This window comes from Phyllobates terribilis, unplaced genomic scaffold (assembly GCF_046119375.1).
Source record: "Phyllobates terribilis strain yellow unplaced genomic scaffold, ASM4611937v1 Scaffold_3__8_contigs__length_932513732, whole genome shotgun sequence".
In the NCBI taxonomy this organism is placed as follows: Eukaryota; Metazoa; Chordata; class Amphibia; order Anura; family Dendrobatidae; genus Phyllobates; species Phyllobates terribilis.
This window is the reverse complement of record NW_027362763.1, coordinates 484,552,646-484,575,948: the sequence shown is the minus strand read 5'-3', so window position 1 is coordinate 484,575,948 and position 23,303 is coordinate 484,552,646. Positions and strand designations below refer to the sequence as shown.

The 23,303-nt window shown below is 41.3% G+C and overlaps 1 protein-coding gene across 2 annotated transcripts in view; it reads left to right on the top strand.

Moving 5' to 3' along the window:
* The window catches only part of ZUP1 (zinc finger containing ubiquitin peptidase 1), a 53,019-nt gene extending 32,447 nt beyond the window's left edge, over window positions 1-20,572 (top strand). For both annotated transcript variants that reach the window (XM_073675907.1, XM_073675909.1), the window contains 3 exons: window positions 4,619-4,773; window positions 10,478-10,698; window positions 20,237-20,572. In XM_073675907.1, the coding sequence (XP_073532008.1) occupies window positions 4,619-4,773; window positions 10,478-10,698; window positions 20,237-20,284 (424 nt within the window). In that variant the 3' untranslated portion in view covers window positions 20,285-20,572. The remainder of the gene's footprint in view (window positions 1-4,618; window positions 4,774-10,477; window positions 10,699-20,236) is intronic.
* The last annotated feature ends 2,731 nt before the right edge of the window (window positions 20,573-23,303 follow it).

The following is a 23,303-nucleotide window of genomic DNA, read 5'->3' as shown; positions in this document are numbered from 1 at the left end:
GAACTTAATATTTAGTACAGACACCTTTGTTTCCTGTCAGACGTTTCCTGTAGTTCTTGACCACATTTGCACAGACTGCAGCAAGGATTTTGGACCTCTCCTCTGCACAGATCTTCTCCAGATCTTTCAGGTTTTGGGACGGTCGCTGGGCAACATTGAGTTTCAGCTCCCTCCAAAGATTTTCTATTGGATTCCGGTCTGGAGACTGGCTAGGCCACTACAGGGCCTTGAAATGCTTTTTACAGAGTCACTCATTAAGCCCCCGTCTCACATAGCGAGATCGCTAGCGAGATTGCTGCTGTGTCACGGTTTTGGTGAAGCAACAGCGACCTCACTAGCGATGTCTCTATGTGTGACACTTTGCAGCGATCAGGCCCCTGCTGGGAGGTCGCTGATCGCTGCAAAGTGTCCTGGACCATTTTTTGGTCGTTGCCCTCCCGCTGGTCAGCACACGTCGCTGTGTGTGACCAGCGGGAGCAGCGATCAGGCTGGTAACCATGATAAACATCGGGTTACTAGGGGCACACGCGCACTTCGTAACCCGCTGTTTATCATGGTTACGAGCCTGCTAAAGTGAGCGGTAACCTCCCACTCACCATAGCAGAGTGGTAACCATGATAAACAACGGGTTACTAGGTGCGCGTGTGCCCCTAGTAACCCGATGTTTATCATGGTTACCAGCCTGCTCCTGCTTCAGCAGGCTGGTAACCAGGAGCAGGACATCGTGGAAAGATTCTTTCCATGATGTCTCTGCTCCCCTGATCGTTGGTGAGCCTGCCTGTTTGACAGCTCACCAGCGACCACATAGCGACTCAGCAACGATCCCTGACAGGTCGTATCGTTGTCGGGATCGTTGCAGCGTCGCTAAGTGTGACGGGGCCTTTAGTTGCTCTGGCTGTGTGTTTCGGGTCATTGTCATGCTGGAAGACCCAACCACGACTCATCTTCAATGATCTTACTGAGGAAAGGAGGTTGTTGGCCAAGATCTCACGATACATGATCCCATTGATCCTCCCTTCAATACGGAGCAGTCATCCTATCCCCTTTGCAGAAAATCACACCCAAAGTATGATGTTTCCCCTACCATGCTTCACGGTTTGGACGGTGTTCTTGGAGTTGGACTCATCCTTCTTCCTCCAAACACAGCGGGTGGAATTGATGCCAAAAAGTTCTATTTTGGTCTCATCTGACCACATGACCTTCTCACATGCCTCCTCTGGATCATCCAGATGGTCATTGGCGACCTTCAATGACGGTGTAGTGTGTTCCTAACAGTAATGTTTGAGACTGTGGTCCCCACTCTCTTCAGGTCATTGACCAGGTCCTCCCGTGTAGTTCTGGGCTGATTTCTGACCACTCAGAATCACCCTTACCCCACAAGGCAAGATTTTGCGTGGAGCCCTAGACAAAGGAAGATTGGCACTCATCTTGTGTTTGAGAAAAGAGGAAAATCTCCAGCGTAGGATAAAGTTAAAACATAGTAATTTATTGAGACCAAGATAAAAAAAATCTTTGAGTTCATCCGTGAAATACAAGCATCACATCAATCTGCTCCAGTGAGAAATTACATCAGTCAAATCGACGCGTTTCAACTCAGACGAGTCCATGAATAAGACTCGTCTTGTATTTCTCGGATGAACTCAAAAAGATTTTTTTATCTTGGACCTAACAAATTACTATGTTTTAACTTTACCCTATGCTGGAGAATTTCCCTTTTTTTTTCTCTTCATTGCACTGACCGGAGCCTGGGCAACTCCCTGCGAGGATCTCTGGACAGAGGATTTACAGACTGCATTCCGGTGAGCTGACTCTCCCCCTCTTTCCCTCCCCGTTTCATTCATCTTGTGTTTCTTCCATTCTTTTCCAATAATTGAACCAACAGTTGTTGCCTTCTCACCAAGACCAAGCTGCTTGCCTATTGTCCTGTCACCCATCCCAGCCATGTGCAGGTCTACAATTTTGTCCCTTGTGTCCTTAGACAGCTCTTTGGTCTTGGACATGGTGGAGAGGTTGGAGTGTGATTGAGTCTGTGGACAGGTGTCTTTTATACAGGTAACGAGTTCAAACAGGCACAATTAATACAGGTAATGAGTGCAGAGTAGGACGGCTCCTTAAAGAAAAACTAACAGGTCTGTGAGAGCCAGAATTCTTGCTGGTTGGTGCGTGATCAAATATTTTTCATGCAATTTAATTATGTAAAAAATTGTGTATTTTTAGATTCTGTCTCTCACAGTTGAAGTGTACCTGCGATAAAAATTACAGACCTCTCCATTCTTTGTAGGTAGGAAAACTTGCAAAATCGGCAGTGTTTGAAATACTTACAGTATCTCACCACTCACACTTTTGTAAATATTTTATTATATAATTTCATGGGACAACATTGAAAATATGACACTTCGATACAATGTACACTGACTACGTTACAGCTTGTATAACAGTATAAATTTGATGTGTCCTCCAAAAAACTCAACACACAGCCATTAATGTCTAAACCGCTGGCAACAAAAGTGAGTACACCCCTAAGAGAAAATGGCCAAATTGTGCCCAAAGTGTCAATTTTTTGTGTGGCCACCATTATTTTCAAGCACTGCCTTAACTCTCTTGGGCATGGAGTTCACTAGAGCTTAACAGGTTGTCACTGGAATCCTCTTCCACTTCTTTATGACGATTTGGAGCTGGTGGATGTTAGACACCTTGCGCTCATCCACCTTCTGTTTGACGATGCCCCACAGATGCTCAAAAGGGTTTAGGTCTGGAGACATGCTTGGCTAGTCCAGCACCTTCACCCTCAGTTTCTTTAGCAAGACAGTGGTCATCTTGGAGATGTGTTTGGGGTTGTTATCATAAATACATGGGGATCATGCTCTTCTTCAGTTTATTACAATACGTTTGCATTCATGGTTCTTTCAATGAACTGTAGCTCCCCACAGCCGGCAGCATTCATGCAGCCCCAAACCATGACACTCCCACCACCATAGGGACTGTAGGCAAGACACACTTGTCTTTGTACTTTTCACCTGGTTGTCGCCAAACGTTTGACACCATCTGAACCAATTAAGTTTATCTTGGTCTCATCAAACCACAGGACATGGTTCCAGTAAGCTTTGTCCTTAGTCTGCTTGTCTTCAGCAACCTGTTTGCGGGCTTTCTTGTGCATTATCTTTAGGCTTCTTTCTGGGATGGCAGCCATGCAGACCAACTTGATGTATGGCGTATGGTCTGGGCACTGACAGGCTGATGCCCCCCACCCCTTTATCCTCTGCAGCAATGCTGGCAGCACTCATATGTCTATTTTGAAAAGACAACCTCTGGATTTATCGCTGAGCATGTGCACTCAACTTCTTTTTCTCATGGCGAGGCCTGTTCTGAGTGGAACCTGTCTTGTTAACCGCTGTATGTTCTTGACCGTTCTGCAGCTCAGTTTCAGGGTGTTGGGAATCTTCTTCAAGCCTAGGTCATCTTTATGTAAAGCAACAATTCTTTATTCTTTTTTTCAGATTGTCCGAGTTCTTTGCCATTTGCCATGATGAACTTCCAGTGACCAGTATGAGTGAGTGTGAGCATGATAACGCCAAATTTAACACACCTGCTCCCCATTCACACCTGAGACCTTGTAACACTAATGAGTCACATGACACTGGAGAGAAATTGGCTAATTGGGCACAATTTGGTCATTTTCACTTAGGGGTGTACTCACTTTTATTGACAGCGGTTTAGACATTAATTGCTGTGTGCTGAGTTATTTAGAGAACACACCAAATTTACACTGTTGTACAAGCTGTACACTGACTACTTTACATTGTATCACAGTGTCATATATTCAGTGATATCCCATGAAAAGATATAATAAAATATTTACAAAAATGTAAGGGGTGTACTCGCTTTTGTGAGATTCTGTATTTTTCCCACTGTATATGAAAGTAGTCTGGACTCCTGCTTCTGGAATAATAAAATATGTGCAAATGGTGCTGGTAACAATATAAACAGTGTATATAAAGCAGCATTCAGGACACCTCACTTTTAACCCATTGGATGCATATACGCTGCAATCTTTTAAAAATGTACTATTATTTTGCTGTCTTTTGAAAGCTAAATCCATTAACACCTTTTATGTCTTCTATCTGTTGCCACATTTTCAAGCAATCAACATTTAAACTCTTCTACAAATGAGGTGTTAAGTGCCTGAGCACTTCTCAAGCCTCTGCCTCCCAAGGTTGTTTCCCCACTAAGAATCAAAAATTTAAGATTGATGGCTGATTTCCTTGCCTGTTGCCTAACTTCACACAGTGAGCGGTCAGTCAAGCTAAAGAGGCTGATGCAAGGCGGAGACTTAACATGGGGAGGCAGAGGCTAGAGAAGTGCTCTATCATGTCCAGAGCACTTAAAGCCTCATATGTATATGAATTAAAACACTAATTACTCGGGAGTGCAGTAAAGGTGTGGATAGATTTAGCTTTCAAAGGCATGCATGCCCATATGAGATTTTGGGGTTTGATTTTTAATGACATCCTTTTTAGTTTTGAGTGAATACAGCCTCAGGACCAAAATTTCAGAATGTAAATGTTACCCAGTTATTGTTTTGAAGGGTATATTTGTGTCAATGTATTTGTTTCCACAGATGTCGAATCCTTGACTTTCACACACCTAGCAGTCCAACAGGAACACATCCCCTCTTGTTTGAATGGGTTCTGAACTATTATGCATCTGATACTAGAGCAGGTGGAGGGAAGGTAGTGTGCTCGTCCAAGCCCGCCATTTACCTTCAGCACCAAGGTAATATACTGCTGTCTATGAAAACATGCTTTCCTCATCTAAAAGGATGGCACTATATAGTATATCATGTCTATTTACATTAATGAAGCAGGAAAGCAATCTAGCAAAGAAACATCCATGCACTATAAATAGTTGGCCAGTCGTGCCGAAATTGGCAGGTGTCGCTGATGTTCATTTAGGCCATCTTCACACTATCAGTATGTAGTCAGTATTTTGCATCAGTATTTGTAAGCCAAAACCAGGAGTGGGTGATAAATACAGAAGTGGTGACTTGTTTCTATTATACTTTTCCTCTGATTGTTCCTCACCTGGTTTTGGCTTACACATACTGGTATAAAATACTGACCAAATGATCGTGTGAATGCGGCCTTAATTTGTATTGTATCCTTTTGGGCCTCGTTCACACAACCGTATTTCCGGTCCAAGTGCTGTTCTTGGGAAAAACAAACGGACTGACTTAGACCAATGTAACTCAATGGGACAATGCAGTTGAGCGACTGTGAAAAAATATTGTATGCACTAATTTGTTACATAAATTATATGAGACTCATCCATTCAAGTCTATGGGTGCACAAAAATAAATTGGATGCCATATTGAGCCACTGTATAGTATCTGATTCTTATGAATACATTGCATTTCTGTAACATAGGAAACGGTGAATGATTGATTAATAGCTGCTGTAAAAAATGGATTGTATATGGCTTGCCCACGAGTTTCTGGATGAAACTCTGAACAATTTTTTTCCTGCTTTTTTCTAGTCCACCCCAATCTCACTCAAACTTCTGCCGCTGAGAGCTGATCAATACTTGATCGTTCAATTTTTGGCAGTTTTTTTCTTTTGCACCATCTCTGTGCGTGTGTCCTTCAGGTGCCGAGTAGTGTTGAACGAATTTGTTCGGCATTTCAAATACGGGTTAGTGTTCGGGGTTCCGGCTTGTTCGCGCCAAAAAAATCTGCTTCGCCCATGAACATCCCTGATTTGTCACGCAGATGTTATCAAATTCGAACCAGAATTTGAAATGCTGGACAAATTCGCTCAACACTAGTGCCGAGCACTGATCAGTGACGCACATCATTGATCGGCATCTGTGCTCGGTTTTGGTCATGATTTTTTTTCTCCCCCTTCCTTTGCACCACCTCCGTGCATACGTCTTACAGCCGCTTATCAGACTCGCATCACTGATCGGCATCCATGCTCTGTTTTGGCCAGGGCTTTTCTTTTTTTTTTTTTCCTCCCCTGTGCACCGCCTCCCTACATGTGTCCTGCAGCCACTGAGCCTCTGATCAGTGTCGCACATCACTGATCAGTATCCGTTTGTTTGTTTTTTCAAAAAGTGTAAAAAAAAAAAAAAAAAAAAAAAAGTAAAATAAAAATAATCTACATTAGTTAATAGGGCTAGACCAGGGACTGTAAAAATATACTGTAGTAATGTAATTTGGCACTGCCTGCCTCACATAGATCGACTTTTCCAAAGTCTTCTTTTCTCTGACAATTTTGAAGATCTCATGGTGGTCCAGACAAATCTGTACACCCAACAATTTTTATCCAAAAATCCCACTTCATAATTTGCTAATTGGACCCCCATAGACGCAGTAGAAATAATGAAATTTTGGGGCCTTGTCCTTCTCATGGGGTTAGTGAAAAAGCCATAAGTTCATCAATATTGGAGTGTTAATGTTTTATATAGTACTCCAGTTTTACGCATTACTATGTCTTGGACACACTTTGAGGCCATTCACAAATTTTTGCATTAAAACAATAATGCACAATGTCCGCCCACAAAACGACCCCAACTTTGACCAACTTTTCAAAGTTAGGTTGGTCACTGATCACTTCAGCAACAAATATGCTGAGCAGTACTTTCCCCAAAGGGACATCTGCATTGATGAGTCTCTAATACATTTTAAGGGGAGGCTTAAATTCCGTCAATAACCTGCCCAGTAAGAGGGCCAGGTACGGAATTAAAATATACAAGCTGTGAGAGTGCCTCAGGGTACGCCCACAGATTTAGGGTTTGTGAAAGGAATGACATCTGGATTGAACTCCCTGAATGCCCTCCTGTCCTTGGAGTGAGTGGGAAAATTGTGTGGGAATTGGTGCACCCACTGCTGGATCAGAGTTATCATCTCTAGGTAGATAACGTCTACACCTGCATCCCTCTTTTTAAATCCCTCTTTGCTAGAACTACCGAAACATGCGGTACTGTGCGCAAAAACCAGAGAGGACTCCCTAGGTCACTAATTGGGCTGCTGCTCAGAAAGGTGAGAGGAGAACCCAATGTAGCGACAACATGCTGGTGGTCAAGTACAAGGACGAGGGATGTCCCTTTCTTGACCTCAATACATGGTGATGGCAGCACTGTACGAGATACTTCTACAGAGGTCCACAAACCAGACTGTGTCCTCGGGTACAATAAGAACATGGAGGGAGTTGATCTCTCTGATCAAGTCCTCCAGTCCTACAGTGCCATGAGAACAGCCAAGGTGTGGTGCAAGAAGCTGGCAGTACACATCATACAGATAGCAATGTATAACGCTTACATGCTATCACGATGTGCAGGCCAGACTGGCACATTCCTTCAATTTCAGGAGGTACTGATCAAGGCCCTAATATTTGGAAGTCAGGAAGGGGAAGACCCCAGTACTTCTGGAACTGAAGGTGCTCGTATAGTACCAGAGCAACGTTTCCCAGGTGATGTCCCTCAAACTGCAAAGAGAAGAAGGTCATAGAAAAGGTACAAGTGTGTTACAGAAGGGGGATAAGAAGGAATGCCATTTTTCAGTGACACCTGCACCGACAAACCTGGCCTCTGCTGTTCCAAATTGTACCACACATCCATGGACTACTAAATTTGTTTCTGATTTACTCAAAATTTTTTGTATGACTTGATGCACTCTGCACAACTTAGCTATGCCAACCTGATGCACTCTACACAACTCAGATAATGCCACCACATATGCCTGGCACATTATGCCAGGAAAACAGTAGATCAATTCCAATATAGGGTCACTTGTGTTTTTTTTTTTTTTTTACTATTTTTGCAACTCAAGGGCTCTGCAAATGCATCATGGCGCCCTTCAAACAATTTCATCAAAGTCTGTGCTCCAAATTGTCACTCCTCGGAGCTCGCCAGTGTCCAAACAGTATTTTCCCAACACATACAAGGTATTGGTGTACTCAGGAGAAATTACACAACATATTTTGGGGTCCACTTTCTCCTGTTACCCTTGTGAAAATAACAAAAATTGGGGCTAAAACAACATTATTTGTGGGAAAAATTAACATTTTAAATTTTTCCTTCCACATTACCTTAATTCCTGTCCGAAGCACCTGAAGGGTTAAACTTCTTGAAGTTTTTAAAATCGTGTCACTTTTGGGTATTTTCTGTCATATAGGCCCCTCAAAGTCACTTACAATGTGCTGTCTCTAAAAAAAAAAATTGGTTTGGTAAATTATGTTGAAAGAATGAGAAATTGCTGATTAATCTTGTAACCCCTCTAATTTCCTAACAAAAAAAATTGTTTAAAAAATGATGGTGATGTAAAGTAGACATGTAGGAAATGTTATATATTAACTATTTTTGTGACATAACTATCTGGTTTAAGGGTATAAAAATGAAAAGTTTGACAATTGCGAAATTTAAAATGTTTTTGCCAAAATGGGTTTGTTTTTTTTTCCCCCCATTTCTGTCAGATGTGTGTATGTGTGTGTGTGTGTGTGTTTAAACATCTCATTCTGCAATTTTCGCATTGGCCACTTTTTTTTTTGTAGACTGTAACTTCCTGTTGCTTCAGGAAACAACACAGGTACTTGACCACAGTGATCAGAATCTTACTCTGTCTTATGTATTGCAGTGTCTGATGAGTGCGTGCAAAGATCATTGTGAAGGAAAGGGCAGCAGGATCAAATTGCTTAAAAACTAAAATTAAATACCCCGCAATTCCATCATTCTATTTTGGGTTTTGTTTGTACAACATTCATTGCACTGTAAAAATGACCTGGCAAGTTGATCTCACAGGTCCGTTTTTATATGTTCTTTTGTTTCAGTGGGGGGAAAAAATATACAGAAATTTGTAAAAGAAAAAAATTTGGTTTGTGTCAACATTTTGAATTTTATACTGCTGGTGCTGTGTGAGGTCTAGCTTTTTTTCTGAAACACACTGATGCTTTTATTGATTTTTCTTTTTGAGGTAGATACAATATTTTGGTCGCTGTTTATTGCATTTTATGGGGGGGATTGCTATAACCAGAAAACTCCAATTCTGGCATTTTCAAAGGTATTTTTTGTTTGTTTTTTTTTGTATGGCTTTTACCATGTAGTGTTTATTTTTTTATTTTGATTGATCAGACTTTTACGGATGCAGTGATACCAAATGTTTTTTGTGTCTATTTATTTAATTTTAATGAGGGTAGAAGTGTGGTGGTTCAAATTTTTATATTTAATATATTTATTATATAAATATTAATATATAATATCATAATATATATAAATATTATTTTTAATATTTTTTCGTTACTTTTTTCTCCCATTAGGGACAAGCCCTAACCCCCGTATCATGCATGTGCAACCCAGGACACCCCCTCCCCACTGTAATTTTTAAGTTCTGCTGTCAGAGATTGAATAGAGCATTTAGGCTACGTACCCATGATGAGCTTTTGGCGCAATTTTGACAGTGAATTTTTGCTGCGTCAAAAGCTATGTAAACTGACCTGCGGTGCGCGTTTCAAATCCGCAACATGTCAATTTCTCTTGTGGGCATGCTGAGTTTTCTGTTCGGATTTTCCCTGCAGACTTGCATTAGATGTGGAAAATCGTGCGTTTACTTTCCATAGATGCATCAAAAACACACATAATCCCACCTACGTATTGCAATAAAGTTTTGTCAAAACCATATACCAGGAAGTACTAAAAACGAAGCAGCTTTATTTAAAGCATGAGACACCGAAAAGAGACAAAAAAACCACTGTCAAAAACACAAAAATGCACCCAAAAAACGAAATTAAAAACCGCATGTAGTCTCATTTAATAGATGCAGAAATGGTGCAAAAATTCTGCAGCGTCAAAAACTCACCAAATGCTTGTCGTAGAAATGTATGCTTAAAGCGTTAACAGTAGCAAGCTGCGCTCGCTGCTGTAAGAGGCACATGCTGGCTGTGTAATACAGCCAGCATCTGCCAGCGGTGATGCAGGCTCAACTTCCGAGCTGACTTCATACACTGGGACTCGTCATTGGCCGTGCTAGTATGTGGAAGTTGGGAAGAGGTTTAAGTCGTGCTTTTCATACATGTGGTAAACAAGGCTGTGGAGTCAGTAAGCCAAACCTCCGACTCCTCAATTTCCATGACTCCGACTCCACGACTCCGACTCCCCCATACACGGATCATGTTTAAGTGATAAATTTACTGTAGCACAGATTCATCTCAGCTAAAAGTCTAGACCCTTAGATCAGGAATAGGACAGATATTTATAGGACATTTCATAACTTTCCCAAATTCTTATGAAAAAATATTCCCCACAAACTGCATTAAACTACTGTACCCAATTTATTATATATTTTAGGAGTCGGAGATGGTCCATTTTATACCGACTCCGATTCCACCAAAATGGGCTCTGACTCCACAACTCCAACTCCACAGCCCTGGTGGTAAATGTTTAGAAAAATGTTATTTTATATTTGTTATTTTCAATATGTTTGATATAGGTCATAGCCGAACCATTGTGGGAATCGAAGAGAGGAAAAATAAATCCTACTGCCTATTATTATTTGATCCTGGATGTCCATCAGAGTCCATGAAGAGACTGACTAAACAACGTTTGGAGGGTGCTGATCTAAAACAGCTGCGCAGATATGCCGGAGGGCTAAAACATAAGCAATACCAGATTGTGGCAGTAGAGGGCATTCTCTCCCCAGAAGAAAAGACTGTAAGTGTTGCATAATGACCTCTCACCACTGGAGGAATTAACTTTGCAGAAGCATTTTTTTCTTAGAACTCTGTGCTATACCATTTCTGTTATTCCTCCTAAAATATAATGAGTAACTAGAGGTTATCATTTCTCTTGCTAATTGGACTTGTTCCAAAATAGATTAAGGCTACGTGCCCGTGATCACTCAGACCAATGTTCTTCAGTAAGGCTGGTCAGATTTTTTTTATTTTTTTTTTACCGCCCAAATGTTTTTGTGAAAAAAAAAAAAAAAATCACAAACTGTACTAATCTCTTCCATATCTAGAAAGAGACTCTCCTTTCAAGGCTATGTGTTGAAAATAGAAAAAAATGTCTCATCCATATAATAGCTGATGTTTCTCATCACCATCAACACGAGAGAGGGTCGTCCTTTTAGAATAGGAAATCTGTAGGTATAAAAGGTGGAAACTCCCACATTTCCTCAGAGATTTCCTGCCCAGGGTACACAGACCCGTAGAGTCCAGGCGTGACTGGGCATTGGGTGATAGATGGGTAGTGTTTGTTTTTTTTCTTTTGTTTTTTCCCTTCCGGTTATGTTATTTGGCTGGGTTTCCCCATGCAGGTAGATAGCAGTTTCTCAGTCTACCCTCTTTTGTGTTGCCTGTAGTGTACCTCCTATGCAACCTGAAAGTTCATGGTGGTCTGCTGGTTGCATGATGTCCCGGTGGGTAATGTCCTAGGATGTGACATCAGGAGGTAGGGCAGGCTATGCAAATAGGAAGCGCTTCACCGGATATGGTGCCCCCAGAAGGACGGTGTTGGGCAGGCTGAGCGTCGTAATTCTGGTAATCGCCATTTCCACACACTCACTCCTCTGCTAATGGAGTAGGTGGGACCAGATCATAGCCAGCCCAATGATCGTCTATACCAGTGTTCCCCAACTCCAGTCCTCAAGGCCCACCAACAGGTCATATTTTCAGGATTTCCTTAGTATTGCAGGTGATAATTGCAGAACCTACACAGGCAATAGTTCCATCACCTGGGCAATACTAAGGAAATCCTGAAAACTTGATCTTTTGGTGGGCCTTGAGTACTGCAGTTGGGGAACACTGGTCTATTTTATAAGAAGGGTCCAAGGTTCAGTTGTGTATCAGTCACCAATAGAGGCTCCCAGGACTGAAAGAATGGAGCTTCCAGGAGAAGCTCCCGATACCCCGAATACCAAGACAGAAGGGATTGAGGGCTATGAGTGAGTGGAATCTTTTATTCCATGTTTCTGATACTAGCTTCATTGTCTTTATGTTAAGTTCCTGGATAGACCTAGTCGTCCACCCCAAAAGCTAAGCATAAGGAATGCTACTTGTAAAACCAAGTTAGCCACATCCTGTTCTAAATTGCTGCTCAAAAAGTGTATTGAGGACACTTTTGCCACTGAATCTCCTTTTTGGTTAAAGATAAAGCGGCTTATTGGAATTTAGGTGCGGTCTGTTTTGAAGAAAAGATTGGCTCCTAGCTTGTCCTTTAGCACGGGTTGTTTTTCTAATGTGTCTAGTTCTGAAGAGGATTCGCTTTTGGTTGAAAGCGGTGAAGCAGACCCTGCCATATCTTTCTCCTCTTCTGATGGGAGTGACCAGACTCCTTGGAGAAAATCAATGTTTTCTTTTTAAAGATAGATTTTTTTTTCTCTAATGGAAAAGCGAGTTTTGGGCCCTGTCCCATGTACCAGGAAGGCAGGAGCTTGTATTTTCCCTTATTTATGGAAGAAAAAAAATGCAAGTGTGGAATTAAGAATTCTTATCAATCTAAAAAGTCTAAACAAGCATCTGGTATAAAAAAAAATCAAGATGGAGACCATAAGGTCGACAATAGGCTTTCTTTTTCAGGACTGCTTCATATCAGTCCTAGATATGCATAATGCTATGATCATGTGTCGATCCATGGAGATTATCAAAAATTCCCAAGAGTTGCACTATTATTTAGAGGGGAAAATGTAATTTCCAGTACCAGCCCTTGCCGTTCACGATATCATTAGCCCCCCACATATACCAAGATAATGGTGGAAAAGGCAACCCACATAAGAGCGAAAGATGTTCTGTTTATTCCCTACTTGAACTATCTTTTGATGGCGTCATCCATAGTTGAGAAGTGTACCCAGATGAAGCAAGAGATAAATATCCTGTCTCCCCTCTGATGGCTACTAAACCTGTAACAATGCTGATTAATCCTTCTTCAGCATCATCTTTTCCTAGGGATCTTACTGGACACAAAACTTACGTTTCCTTCCACATGAGAAAATTCAGAAGATCTCTCTAGGCATAAAAAAACACATCTTCAGTCCTCATGTGTTGGTCAGAAAGGCAAGGTCCATTCTAGAAACCTTAACAAGTTGTATTCCAGCAGTACAGTAGGCATAAGCTCACTCAAGGTCTCTGCACTCAACGCTTTTAAGGCTATGGAACCAGAACCTCCACTTTCTAAATGTAAAAATTCTTACCCTCCTGATCAGTCAGCAAAAGTTAAGATGTTTGTTGATTGTACGAAATGTATCAGAGGCAATTCTGTGGAGGACCACCAACCCTTGGTTGATTACCAGAGATGCCAGCCCTCACATAGATTCTTGAGTTCTGCAGGGCAGTTCATACAAATCGTTCTCTACAAGTTCTTTGAATCTGAAAGAAGTGTTAGCGGTTGCCATGGCTCTTGGGGTGCTACTTCTCCAGATTTGCAACATTCTATCCATGTTGGCGACTCATATAAGATGATAAAACAATGTGCAGTCAGATTTTTTAAGCCAGCAGAAAGTGGCCCAGGGTGAGTGGTGTTTAAATCAGAATATACTCAGCAAAATTTTCTCCCTCTGGGGCAAACCAAGAAAAAACTCAGAATCATCCATGCATGCCTTTTGCCAAAATGGAGTTCGGTCTCTGAATTATACCTTCCCTCCTCTGTTTCCTTTCAAAGGTTCTAAGGAAAGTGAGAGAAGACAGGGCCAGAATTATTCTGATAGCATCTCTTTGCCCAATAGCGCCTGGTTCACATATGGGTCCTCTGTGAAAGGAAGAGAGTCTGAGTCCTTCAAGATATTCCAGACTCCTTTACCAGGGACTTCGGCAACATCCTAGAGATATAATTTACATTGATCTAATAGTGTGGGGAAAGCCAAAGAAGACTCCAACAGTGAAAGACCGCTAATAATGAGGCATTGCTCTCCAAAGCTTTTATTATACTCGCAAAATTCTAATGACTAAAGACAGTAAAGGTGTGTATCGGACAAAGCCGACCAGGCATAACTAGAGTTGGGTGAGGTGTGCAATTCACACAATGTTTGGATTAGTTCTGTTAAATGCTTTTTACTGTCTGTAATAATTGGAATTTTGTAAGTAGAATAAAAACTTTAGGTTGCTATGTCTCATTATTAGTGGTCTTACACTATTGGAGTCTTCTTTGCCTTTACCCACACCATTAGATCCGTGGAAATTATACGTCCAGATATTGCCAAATATCTGTTGATGGGATCTATATGGGAATGGAGATTATAGAAAGTTGAGTAAAGTAATGCCTTGATATATGCAATCTTATTTCTTATTCCAGAAAAATCCATATTTTTTTAATATGTAAATGAGCTGGTAAGATATATTGGCTGGACACAGATCTCCCTGAAAATCTGCCGCCACAGCTTATTTTAAATGAAAGGGTGTGTTACCAGTGTGAGGCCTGTAATGAGTAACAGTCAGCTCTTATGATCTCACTGCAGTGCTGTGTGTGATTACAAATCGATACAGCAGAACTGAACTGTCATGTTACAAACACATTTGCAACAGCATTTGTCCTCTCATAGTACTGTCATCTTTTTTTCCAGAGCTGTGCTTGATTATAAGGCTATGTGCGCATGTTCAGGATTTGAATGCAGAAATTTCTGCAGCGTTTCTGCATCTCCTGGCAGGAAAAACGCTGCAGAAAAAAAAACGTGTGTTTTGCCGCGATTTTTACACATTTTTGATGCATTTTTTGATGCGTTTTTGTACATCAATGAATGCTTTTTGGAACTAAATAAAGATATTTTAAAAAAGAAACATGGGACATCACTTTAACCCTTGGATTACAGTCAGACCTGGGGTGAGTATCTTGGTTCATTTAAATGATTAAAGAATGTGTTTGTTGTATTTTAAATAAAGTGTTTTACTCTGTGTGTGTGTTTATTTAACTCTTTACTTTAAATAGGTTTAGTAATGAAAGGATCTGATTGACACTTTGTCATCACTAAACGAAAGGGCTAGTTGTCAGTTAATCCAATAAACACAATCTCATTAGCTTTTCCATTCAAGTAATTTCTGAGGCAGCTGAGAGCTGCTATTTTTAGCCAAGGAAGGTGCCATTAGACAAATATGTTCCCTGGCTATTAATAACAGCTCACAGCTGTTTCGTTAGCTGCTACATCCCCACGTCCGCAACAAGCAGTGTATTTTCGCTGCGTCCAAAACGCTGTGTTCTAATGCCGCAATTTTGTTGTCAAGACATGCGGATCCACCTCATATAATGACTTTTCAATCGGTTAAAATCTGCAGTGAAGTCTCCGCTACAGAAATGTACATGCTGCGGGTGAGTTTGGGTACGTGGACACGGTCAGGAGCCACGTAGATGTTCTAGAAATCCCATGTCCACTTTGCGTGCATCTGAGGCTGCGGATCACCCGTGGACACTGACATGTGAGGCATCTTTCAGGACTGCTGCATGTCAAATTCTCTTGCGGAGTCACTAGTCTCCGCAACAAAAATTTGACTACTAGAATGTATTGAATGTTGTAAATCCGCATGATTCAATGAACACATGTGGATTTACCTGCATTCAATAGAACTTAATGTTTTGGACGCAGCAAAAATATGCTGTGTCCAAAGCGCTGCTACATCGGGATCATGGGCACATAGCATATAATTTAAAAAAAAAATGGCGTGGGCTGCCGTTTCATTTTTATAACCAGCAGAGGGAAAGCCGACCTCTGGAATCTAATATTAGTAGACGGGGAAGGGGCCATTAGCCAAAAAATGTTCCCTGGCTATTAATAACAGCCCACAACTATTTGCTTAGCCTTTACTGGCTAGATTACAGGGGGATCCCAGAAAAAAATTGACAGGGTCCCCCTATAAAATCTAACCAGCAAAGGCTAGGCAAATGGCTGCGGGCTGATATTAATAGACAGGGAAGGGGCCATGGATCCTGGCTTCCTCTGCGGCTAATATTAGCTCTCAGCAGTCCCAGAAATGGAGCATCCATAAGATGCGCCAAATCTGGCGCTTAGCCTCCGCTCTTTCCACTGCCGTGTAGCAGTGGCGAGTGGGGTAATAAGGTTGGGGTTCATGTCAGCCTTGTGTTGGTGCCTTATGTGAAGCCCAGGTTAGTAATTGAGAGGCGTCTATAAGACGCCCCCATTACTAACCCTGTAGAAAAGGTTTTCAACAGTTATTCACCGCCAGACTAAAGTCTTTTATTGAAATAAAATTACACACGGTTTTTATAATTTATTTATTGCTCTTCTAATCCCCGAATCCCTCGTCTTCTGTAAAAAAAAATAAAAAACAACCATATCCCTTATCTGTCTCCCTTCATGACGTAATCCACAGTGTCCCTGATGTGACTGCTGTAGAAGACAGCACTGTCATTGTACATCGCTGTGCTGCAGGGATGAAGATAAGCTGATAAGCCCTGGTGACCTCATTTACTGCATCATTGCTGCGTGGGAACATTCGTGGGAAAATTCCCACACAGCATCGGTTCCGTAAAGTGAGGTCCCGGAGCTTGTCAACTGATCTCTAGCTGGTGAACTCAGTCCCGGCCGCACAGTGATGTACACTGCCGGGAGTGAGCACGCTCCTGTCAGTGTACCGCTGGGTGATCGGGTCACCGGGGACATCGGGAGGACACCGGACAGGTGGGAATGAGGTGTTTTTTTATTTTACTGTAGATTGTTATTTTTCTTTTTTTTACACAGACACCGCACATATGCCGGCTGAAGAGACTACTTCTGTTATCAGCAGGAGCGGCGATCGGATGATGGGAGGAGTAGTTTTCTTCCCTGGCCCGGATACAATTCTTTGTGCGTTTTTATGCTGCAGAAACGCTACAAAGAATGGACATGCTGCAGATTTTAACGCAATGACAATCCTGAGCGGAAAATTCCGGATCATGTGCACAGCACATCAGGTTTGTCATTGAGTTAGCTGGCAGATGGATTACCTAGCGTTTTGATGCATTTCCGCACGGAAAAAACGCTGCGAAAATGCATCAAAAATGCAGAGTGTGCACATAGCCTTACCAATACAGTGTCTCATTACAAACACATTTGCAGTTGTTCTAGCAGCTCTGCTCTACAGCCCCTCCCCTTCTCACTGGCTGCCTGTGAGATGGAAGCTGAAGCACTATGAGAGGACAGCTTCAGATGTGTTTATAATGAGGTAACGTTCAGTTCAGCTGTACTGTTACCTCTTCTGTTCTGTTAGTTATTATCAGGTACAGCTTTGCAGTGAGATCAGGAGGGCAGGCTGTCACCCATTATTTGTCTCACACTGGTAAGTCCCCTTTCATTTAAAATATACTCTTGAAGCAGATTCTCAGAGAGATCCATGTTCGGCCCATGGAGCTTCACAGCTCATTTACTTATTAAGAAACCTTGATTTTTCTAGAATAAAACATGGTATGTCAGGTTTTATTCAGCTTCCTATGACCTACATGCCCATATAAAATGGCGTAGGAGGGTTGATCCTAAATATAGATTTCCTTTAGCTGTATGTGTTAATTCATTTTATATTTTGTGGACTTTTACAGACATGGTGATTCCAAATTTTTTTATTTATTTTTTTAATATTTCTACTGGGAAAAGGGGGAATTGAGAAATGTTTTGTTTGTTTATTAAAAAAAAATGTTTAATACTTTTTTTTATATCTCTCTTGGGGACTTGATTTTGTGATGGTTTAATTGTTTGTACTCCAATACTGAAATACTTTTATATTGCAGTAATTAAAGGGAAACGGTCATATCACAAAATGCTGTTAATCTGCAGACATGGGATTTATCTGCAAGTTAATGGCATTCTCATGCACCGTGAAAGCTTAACTACTAGGAGGAAATTAACTTTATGACCAGAGGCTGCCAGGAGAAATAGAGGTGTGGCTGGCGCAGCTGTAGTCACTGCTCAGTACATACAGTGATGCTCGCCATTATTGGCACCCCTTCATTTTTTTATATACTGTACAATAACTTCATAAATAAATGGAAATGTACCAAAGTTATATCCTCATGATTTTTTAATTAGTGGTCCAAAGTAATGCAACAATAAAATGTTGTTTTTCAACTTACATGTTGCAATTTTAAAGCAGAAACAGAATAAACAGCATGTGCAGCAATAAAGGCACCCCTAATTAATACTTGGTTGCACACCCTTTGGCATTGGTGACAGCCTCCAAATGTTTCTTGTAGCCATCTATAAGCTTCTTGCACTTCTCAGCTGGAATTTTCTCCCACTCTTCCTTTGCAGTTTGTTCAAGCTCTTGAATGTTTGCAGGGTTCTTTTTCCCAATGGCTCACCCAAAAGATTTTAAATGGGATTGAGGTCAGGACTCATTGCTGGCCATTTTAAAACAGTCCATTTTTTCTTTTTCAACCATTCCTGTGTACTTTTGGATGTGTGCTTTGGGTCATTGTTTTGCTGGAGGACCCATGATCTTCAACTGAAACCAGGTTTTCTTACACTAGGTAGGACATTTTGCTCTGTAATCTCTTCAGAATCCTCTGATTTCATCTGATTTCATGATTCCTGTGATACAGTCAAGGCCTCCTGTACCAGACGCAGCAAAGCAACCCCACAACATTATGGATCCTTCACCATGCTTAACTGTTGGTAAAGTGTTTTTTTCCTTATTAGCTTCATTGCATCGTCTGTAAGCAAACTGTTGCCTTGCATTGCCAAAAAGCTCTATTTTTTTTTCATCTGTCCACAGAACATTTTCCCAGAAGTATTGTGGTTTGTCAAGGTACTCTTTGGCAAAGATCAGTCATTCCTTTTTATGTCTTTTCTTCAGCAATGGTTTCTTCCTTGGTCTTCACACCTAAAGCTCTGCTTGGTTTAGTGTGCAGCGTATGGTACTTGCTGAAACCATGACCCCAGACTGTTCCAGGTTGGCCTCCAGGTCTTGGATGTTTGAAGTAGTGTTTTTTTCCATCATTCACAGCCTTTGAAGACCTCTCTTGTCAATTTTCCTCTTTCCCCCACGTCCAGGGAGGTTCTTGATGCTTCCATGCTTGACAAACTTCTTAATAACATTGTGCACTGTTGAAATTGAAATACCAAGGCCTTTGGAGATGGCCTTATACCCTTTGGAACTCTTGTGTTTGCTAATAATACCAGTTATGATGTCTCAGACAGCTCCCTTGTCTTCACCATTGTAACAAAGGAACCATGTGGCTTTTTGAAACGCTGAAGTCATCATTCATTGGCTAATTCATGTCACAAGGGCATCGACAATCACAGGAGAATCTCTTTTGTGATTTATCACAGATAAGACACATTAATTTAGTATGGAAATACATTTTAGAGTGTGCCAATACCAGTGTCACAGCAAGCTTTAGGTTTTTCGTTTTTTCCCTTTTAATTGTTTTTGGTTTTAAATTATTGTTTATCATTTGCTCTTTTGTATTTTACACGAGTGCTCTATACAAAAAAACTGTTTAACTTGATTAATTTTTTTTCAGGAGATATTCCACATTGTATTTAAACTTCAGGGTTGCCAATGTTTATGAGCAGGACTGTAGTGAGTGGCGTCTGTAACCATGCTCCGGGATTGACTTGACAGCTTAGCAGTGCCTCGGTGCTGAGCCTGCTGTCAGTCAGTGCCAGGGTGTGGTTACAGCCGCCGCTCACTATATACTGAGCAGTGATTAATGCCGCGCCAGCCATGCTTCTATGATTGAAAGACAGAGGCTGCCAGGAGGAATAAAATTTATTTCCTTCCAACAGTTGGGTTTTCAGTGTGGTGGTCACATGGCTGTAGAATGCTAATTACCTGCAGATTGTTTGCTTATTCTTTTATTGTGTTTTCTAAGATCCTGGGCATTTATTTTCCATTTCTTCTAAGTTACAATAGTTGAATAAAATAATATACTGCATGCCATTATTCTGATATTTTTTTTCCATGAGATTTTTATATAAAAAAATTAATGGCAGCTTTACACATTATATGAGTAGTGGCTGAACAATGCTTCAGCCAATTGTTCAGCTAGTGACCATCTCAGCCTTCTTTCCCATACACTGTAGAGCTTGCCAAGTGCTACTGTGTTCTACTTTCTTCCGGAACCAACAACCTTGTCCATGTGTGGTCTAGTTTTGCACCTGAACACTATTGAAGTGAATGGGACTGAGATGCAATACCACACAAGTTCAACCATGGTTAGGTTGTTTTGTTGTTTACTTTTTATATATTGAGCGCAGTGATACACTACCTATAGAACTCTGTACTGACATTATGATAAATACTGCAAAACTAATATGCTATTCTTGTATTTCAAGGGCCGTTTACAGATGTCAAAAGTCTTCCGAGCTGAAAGAATTCCTTAAAGAAAAATTATTCTGCCTTCATATGTGCAATAATTTCACAAAGGAAAGGCTTACCCAAACTGCTGTAATGGGTCCATTCCTGTGTTTTGTTTTAAAACAGAGTTGTCCAATTGATAACAGATTTTTTTTGTATTTAAACTTGTATAGTATAATGTTATTGACGGATCTTATTGGAGTACTGGAAATCTGGCTCAGGGACTGTAATGTATGATGTTTTCATATTTTTTCATGTAAAAGTTTTTTTTTAAATGATTTAAAATTAAAAGACTAAATCATTAAGTAAAACTATGTAAGAGTGTTTTATTATATCCTCTAGAAGTCATTCATTTTTTTTTTAATTTTTCTATACATTAAAGGGAATCTGTCACCCCCTGGTACTTTTCAGACCTCTAATATGGGCATACAGGTGATAAAAATGTAAATCTATACATACCTGTATGGCCCATATTAAAGGTCTGCTTGCTTTGATATATCTTTTTATAAAATCTGTTTTCCTAGGCTTGGCGACCGGGGGACACCAAGAAATGCCCGCCTACCTACTTAATTTAAATATTCCCTCCCTCCCCTGCATCCTGATAGTTAGCAACTATCCGGGAGGAAGTGGGGTCAAACCTTATTGTTGCGCACGCCGGAGGTCACTGGAGCGGAAGTCACAGTGACTCCCTGGTGCCTGCGCACTAGAGCACTGCAGTAAAATAGGGCAGGGAGATAAAAAACACCCCTTAAGTCATAGGCGCATTGCGCATGCACGGGATGTGCAGATCTAGAGTGCACGTCACAGGGCCCTGTGACGTGCAGGGGAGGGAGGCAATATTTAAATTAAGTAGGTAGGCGGGCATTTCTTGGTGTCCCCTGATCGCCAAGCCTCGGAAAACAGATTTTTATAAAAAGATATATCAAAGCAAGCAGACCTCTAATATGGGCCATACAGGTATGTATAGATTTACTTTTCTTTCACCTGTATTCCCATATTAGAGGTCTGAAAAGTCTCAGGGGGTGACAGATTCCCTTTAACTCTTCAGAGAGGAAGAGGACTAGAACGCTATTGCTACCTATTGGAAGCAGCAATCCTAAAAGTCAATATCGACCCTGTAACAAACCTTGCAATATGTAGAGGAGTCTGATTGCTGTGACGTCTGACGCTGCATAGATTGAGTTTTGTCTCTGCACTGTTCTGTATTAATTGTGACAAAGTCACTGTCAGAATACTGGAGGGGAGATATGTTTGAGCTGAGGCTATTAATTCAGTGATGTGAAACATGGAAGTCTTTCTCCTGCATGACAGGTGCAGTTAGGGTTAATCATCCATATTTAAAAGGGCATGTTTTATAGGTGAATGGCTAAAGTGCGGGCGGGAGGCTATTCACCATATCTCCACCCCAGGGAGTGGTCTAGGCTTTAAATAGCCAGCCTTGGGACACAGGTGTGGTTCAGTATCTGCAGAGACCTGCTCCAGAGAGGAGCTTGCATGTGTTGTGCTGAACAGTGTGTGGCTAACCCTGAGTGGCCGGACCCCGGCCGATACACGGACTGTGCTGTATTTTTTTTTTTGTATTTTGTTTTGGAGTTATGCCGAATGGGCTGTATTTACTTTATGGACTCCAGGTTGGTTTATGATGTGTTTAATAAACCAACTCGAAATTTAAAGAGACAGTGTTCCGTGTCTACCTCCACATACAGTCAAGCAAGCCGCTTTACCACATAATGTTAATGTGTAATGGAAGACAAAGTCCAAATCGCAATGTAAAATAAATACTATTGTCCACTCCACTTCTCCACCTCACAGCAGTCACCGGAAGAGATGAAGCTTGACACAGCCAATTTCACACATGGCAGAGGGCAAACCCCAATCACCAGGACAGTTTTCTAGTCTCATTAAAATCATGAGGATTCTGTCAATGGGAACAACAGGGCAGGGGTAGTGGGTGGCCATCTATATTTACAGTGAAGGAAATTATTATTTGATCCCTTGCTGTTTTTGTAAGTTTGCCCACTGACAAAGACATGAACAGTCTATAATTTTAAGGGTAGCTTAATTTTAACATTGAGAGATAGAATATCCGAAAAAAAATCAAGAAAATCACATTGTATAAATTAGATAAATTTATTTGCATTTTGCAGTGAGAAATACGTATTTGATTCCTCTGGCAAACAACACTTAATACTTGGTGGCAAAACCCTTGTTGGCAAGCACTGCAGTCAGACGTTGTTTGTAGTTGATGATGAGGTTTGCCCACATGTCAGGAGGAATTTTGGTCCACTCATCTTTGCAGATCATCTCTAAATCATTCAGATTTTGAGGCTGTCACTTAGCAACTCAGAGCTTCAACTCCCTCCATAAGTTTTCTATGGGATTAAGGTCTGGAGACTGGCTAGGCCACTCCATGACCTTACTGTGCTTCTTTTTGAGCCACTCCTTTGGTGCCTTGGCTGTATGTTTTGGGTCATTGTCTTGCTGGAAAACCCTGCCATGACCCATCTTCAATGCTCTTACTGAGGGAAGGAGGTTGTTGGCCAAAATCGCGCGATACATGACCCTATCCATCTTCCCTTCAGTACTGTGCTGTCATCATGTCCCCTTTGCAGGAAAGCACCCCCAAAGTATGTTTTCCCCCTCCATGGTTCTCGGTTGGGATGATGTTCTTAATGTTGTACTCATCATTCTTCTTACTCCAAACATAGCGAGTTGAGTTAATGCCAAAGAGCTCATTTTTTGTCTCATCTGACCACAGCACCTTCTCCTAGTGACTCACAGAATCATCCAGGTGTTCATTGGCAGACTTCAGACGGGCCTGCACATGGGCCTTCTTAAGCAGGGGGACCTTGCGGGCACTACAGGATTTTAAACCTTTAAGGCGTAATGTGTTACCAATGTTTTTTTTTGGTGACTGTGGTCCCAGCTGCCTTGAGATCATTAACAAGTTCCCCCCGTGTAGTTCTAGGCTGATCTCTCACCTTCCTCATGATCAAGGATATCCGACAAGGTGAGATTTTGCATGGCGCCCCAGATCGATGTCGA